Source organism: Sinocyclocheilus anshuiensis, unplaced genomic scaffold, assembly GCF_001515605.1.
Source record: "Sinocyclocheilus anshuiensis isolate Anshui unplaced genomic scaffold, SAMN03320099.WGS_v1.1 scaffold1016, whole genome shotgun sequence".
Taxonomy (NCBI): Eukaryota; Metazoa; Chordata; class Actinopteri; order Cypriniformes; family Cyprinidae; genus Sinocyclocheilus; species Sinocyclocheilus anshuiensis.
In genome coordinates, this window is record NW_015552618.1 from 666,166 (window position 1) to 671,456 (window position 5,291).

The 5,291-nt window shown below is 36.9% G+C and overlaps 1 protein-coding gene across 1 annotated transcript in view; it reads right to left on the minus strand.

The window, feature by feature from the left end:
* LOC107666208 (copine-8) overlaps positions 1-5,291 on the minus strand; it is a 103,907-nt gene that overhangs the window by 48,809 nt on the left and 49,807 nt on the right. Inside the window, exon 7 of the mRNA XM_016457420.1 lies at positions 1,632-1,695. Within this exon, the coding sequence (XP_016312906.1) occupies positions 1,632-1,695 (64 nt within the window). The remainder of the gene's footprint in view (positions 1-1,631; positions 1,696-5,291) is intronic.

The following is a 5,291-nucleotide window of genomic DNA, read 5'->3' on the forward strand; positions in this document are numbered from 1 at the left end:
ATCTCTCCCCTGCGCTTCCACGTGCGTCACTTCTGAGCGGCGCATGCACAAAGCCAACCTCTTCATTCCCCCGGAACTGCTTCTGTTTACAACCGTGAGCGCAAGCTAGATTCAAGTGATTATTACATTTTGAATATGGATATTTTTCTTACGAAAAGCGAGAATTGGACCTTAAAGGGGTTATATGATGCGATTTCAAGTTTTCCTTTCTCTTTGGAGTGTTACAAGCTCTTGGTGCATAAAGAAGATCTGTAAAGTTGCAAAGACTAAAGTCTCAAATCCAAAGAGATATTCTTTATAAAAGTTAAGAGTCAGCCACGCCTACCTAAAACGGCTCGTTCTAACATGCCCCCACATATCTACATCACTATGTGGAAATATTAGCATAATGCCACCCAAATGTGCACGCAAAGAAATAAGGTGTGGTTTCAGGAACATCAGTCATGTTGATGCAGCCATGTCAGGGAGACACTGTGTTTCAGTGCGAAAGCAAAAGCACTTTATTTGGCCTTCCGGAAGTAGATGCAATTAGGAATCATTGGTTAAGATTTATTTACAACAGAACAGCACAACTATTTCTAAAAAAAAAGATTTTTTTTTCTTAAGACAAAAAGCTGTCTTAACCGCGGCTTGTGTACTGCATCATCACTGTGTCTGTCACGCGACTCTGTTGCCCTTTCGGGCTTGAACTGATGGTAAAACTAACGACATTATTAACTGTCTTGACCTGCGATTATGGTAAGGGGCGTTACATTTCCGACGCGTGCTTGTGGTGTTCGGCCAATCACAATGCACTGGGTCAGCTGGCCAATCAGAGCAGACTGCGCTTGTCAAAGGAGGGGGCTTTGTTGAAAATGATCCGTTTGAGAGAGGCGGGGCATAGAGGACCTACAATAATGTACAGTATTTGAAAAAGAATGTGTTTTTTGAACATTAAAGCATGTCAACATATTCTGTTACACCAAATACACAAAATAATGATCTTTAAAATAGCATCATATGACCCCTTTAAAATAAAGTGTGACCCTCAAAATCATATAATCTTTGATGCATATGCATAGAAAACTCGCTTTATCATTGATTTTAATAGTTTCATATTAGCATGTTGCTAAGCTAACAACTCGATGCTTTACTACACACAAAATTTCATTACCAAAAACCAAAATCAGTGATGGAAGCACACGAGAGAATAGGCTCTCAATTGATTTCAATAGAGTTTTGACTTTAGCATGTTACTAAGCTAACAATGTGATGCTCTACTACACCAATTCCATCTGAAAAAAAAAATCTAAATTACAAAATCAATGATGGAACTGCACAGGAGACTTGGCTTATAATTGATTTTAACACAGTTTGGCGTTAGCATGTTGCTAAGTTAACAATGTGACACTCTACACACATAAAAATCTACTAGAAAATCAACAGCACATACAAATATTGGGTATTGTTTGGGTTATTGGGTGTGTTTGATTATGTTTATCTTTGTTTATACTTCTGTATTAAAGACATATAAGTCTATATATTGTCTATAGGTAACTGGCAGTGAGTGATATTGGCCAAGCTTGGATGGGCATAAGCAAGCATGGGGCACAAATAAGACCTGAATTTACATGATCAATATTAGCTCTTACCCTGCAGTTGCTAAGCTCCTCGGCCTTCACAATAATTGTCCCACATTTCTTCCCTGGAATCCCCCTGTGAATTACAAAATGAGAGTATTCAGGTCATAAATGTGTCTCTTGGACAATAATATTGTACAGAACTGACATGACACATCATGAAATATTTTATTTTTGTACATCAAAAGGTTAAAATGTACCAAGCTTCATAGGAAAGCTTTTAACGTGAAAATAAAGCGAATAAAATCCCTTCTTCCGTAGAGTAACAATGTTTCCCAGCAGTATGCTGGTGCTCGTGATCAGGCTCTCTCTGATGGATTCTTCTGCTGTTGGTAATATAATGAATTGACTCTTGCACAGACAGTTCGGTGGATGAAGTCTTGATTAAGGTTTACGAATGCTCTCTCATGTGTACAGAGTTTAAGTGAATGTAATTGGACTGGGGCTATGCCATTGTGCTCTGGGTGGAACCGATCTGTCATACAGCAAAGTGAGCATTGCTTTAGTTACTTTTTTTTAGAACTGAGCCCAATCTATGAGCCTGTCAAGCCCCAAAATGATCAAAATAATAGTGCTTATTTTGCCCATTTTGGGGCTTGACAGGCTCAAAGATCGGGCATTTTGCAAACGTTTGCATTCTTCTTTTGTCATGCTTTTCCAGGCTTTCACCGCAGCTTCTTTCAGTTTTGGGGGGTTACTCCCTTCAGTCTCTTTTTTAGCAGGTAAAATGCATACTCTATAGGGTTTAAGTCTGGAGATTAACTTGGCCAGTCTAAAATCTTCCACTTCTTGCCCCTGATGAACTCCTTTGTTGCTTTGGCACTATGTTTTGGGTCATTATCTTGCTGCATGATGAAGGATCTCCCAATAAGTTTGGTTGCATCTTTCAGTAAACTGGCAGACAAAATGTTTCTGTAGTCTTCGGAGTTCATTTTGCTGCTGCCGTCATGTTAAGATTAATGAGCCCGTCCCAGAAGAAGCGATGCAAGCCCAAGCCATGACATTACCTCCACTGTGTTTCAGATGAGCTTGCATGTTTGGGATCATGAGCAGATCCTTTTTTCTCCAAACTTTAGCCTTTCCATCACTTTGGTAAAAGTTAATCTTTGTCTCATCAGTCCATAAACTTTGTCCCAGAATTTTTGAGGCTCGTCTCCTATTCTTCTTGCTAATGAGTGGTTTGCATCTTCTGGTGTACCCTCTGTACTTTTGTTCGTGTAGTCTTCTGCGAACAGTAGATTTTGATACCTTCACTCCTGCCCTCTGGAGGTTGTTGCTGATGTGACTAACAGCTGTTTTAGGGTCTTTCTTTACAGCTGTCACAATCTTTCTGTCATCAGCTGCTGATGTTTTCCTTGGTCTACCTGTTTGAGTTCTGTTACTTAGTACACCAGTGGTTTCTTTCTTCCTCAGGACATTCCAAATGGTTGTATTGGCCATGGCCAATGTTTGTGCAATGGCTCTGATTGATTTTCCATCTTCTCTCAGCTTCACCAATCCTTGTTTTTCACCCATAGACAGCTCTCTGGTTTTCATGTTGGTTACACATCTAACTATAAATGCAGTCTGCACAGGCAAAATTCAAATCTGAAACTGAGCGCAGACATTCAGTGCTATTTATAGTTTGAATAATCAATATAATAGGACACACCAGGGAAACAAAACACACCTGTCAGTCACATGTTCCAATACTTTTGGTCACATGAGCAATGGGTGGGTTCAAACAAAAGGTGCAATCTTCTAAGTTGTGTATCAGATCCAGAACCTGGAAATAAAAGCTGTAATGTTGATCTTTTGTCTTATATTCATCTTTTGATGTCAAACCCAAATGGTTTCAGTCTATAGCAAAAATAAAGGAATTGGCCTCACTGTTCAAATACTTTTGGAGGGGAGTGTATATATATATATATATATATATATATAATATTATATTTTTCTTTTAATGATGATATATTATGTAGTCTTTGAAACCATGTGTTCGATCAGAAATGAAGTTATTCACCAGAAAGCTTTCCCTCTGATGCTTCATTACAAATGAAATATAGTGTCATTCACATCAATGATACTTGGTTACAAATGCTTTTTATTCATCAAAGAATCCTGAAAAAAGTATCACTGTTTTCAAATGTAATAATAATAAGATATTTACTTGAGCAACAACTCAAATAATTTACTTAATATATTTTAGAATCATTTAATATTTTCCTTAGAATATGTAATTAATGTAAACAAGTTTTCGTATGTGCTCTATCATTACTTCCAGTATATAACACTGTAAGAGCGAGGGTCGGCACAAGATTACTTGATTCAAACTTTATAGGTTTATTAGTTTGCTGTTATTATCGATCAGTTGAAGGGTAACATAAACTTTCTGAGTGATGAGAACATTTTAAAAAGGCAATCATGATGCAGCAAATACGCAAGCTGCTTTGTACGTCATAAGGGGTAAGACAGCTGCTAGACAGAAATACAGGTTTTTACCATACAGAACTGTGAAACATTACAGCGCACATAAGTTGACCCAACAAATGGAAGACATGAAGTGTGAGAAACCCTGTAGTCACCATGACAACCCCAACCTGTGCAACCAGCAGAGATATCTAATACATAGGACTAAGATGTCTTCTCATACATATTTCAGGGGAGTCATTCAGATTTTTTTGTATTTCAAGAGGAACATTATATTGAAATTGGTCATGTAGAATAAATAGATGTAAGAGCTGAGAATCTTGTGCAATTCTGACTAAACACTGACTACGAATTCAGCTGCAGATTTACTGATGCAGTTTAGTTGTACATTTCTATACTGTACATCAAGAATTTCTAACCATGAGTAAGTTTATTATACAAGCTACTTAGGCAGGTTCCAGTTTTTTAGCTTTTTTAACCTATAAAACAGAAATTATAAACCGTAAAGTACGCATATGACTACAAAATAAGAACATTTAAATAATAATTAATTAAAATATATGTTATTGTTATTCACACAGTATATGTTTTTGTAATTAGTAAATAACCCTCATTCTTACACACAAAGAGAGAAAGAAATAATTTGTTTTGTCAATTTATGTGGATAGCATTTGCGCCAAGATGTGCATGCATTTCGCTTTCCTACTTTTGTCCTATCACATGTCTCAGCCGATATTATTAGCCTAAATAAGCTAATGAAATACACAAAACTGTGAAACATTATGTTAGCTGGCTACTTTTACAACTTACCTTACCTGATATATACAGGTGCATCTCAATAAATTAGAATGTCATGGCAAAGTTCATTTATTTCCAGTAATTCAACTAAATTGTGAAACTTGTGTATTAAATAAATTCAATGCACACAGACTGAAGTAGTTTAAGTCTTTGGTTCTTTTAATTGTGATGATTTTGGCTCACATTTAACAAAACCAACCAATTCACTTAACAAATTAGAATACTTCATAAGACCAATTAAAAAAACATTTTTAGTGAAATGTTGTATGTTCATTTACTGTACATGTACTCAATACTTGGTAGGGGCTCCTTTTGCTTTAATTGCTGCCTCAATTCGGCGTGGCATGGAGGTGATCAGTTTGTGGCACTGCTGAGGTGGTATGGAAGCCCAGGTTTCTTTGACAGTGGCCTTCAGCTCATCTGCATTTTTTGGTCTCTTGTTTCTCATTTTCCTCTTGACAATAC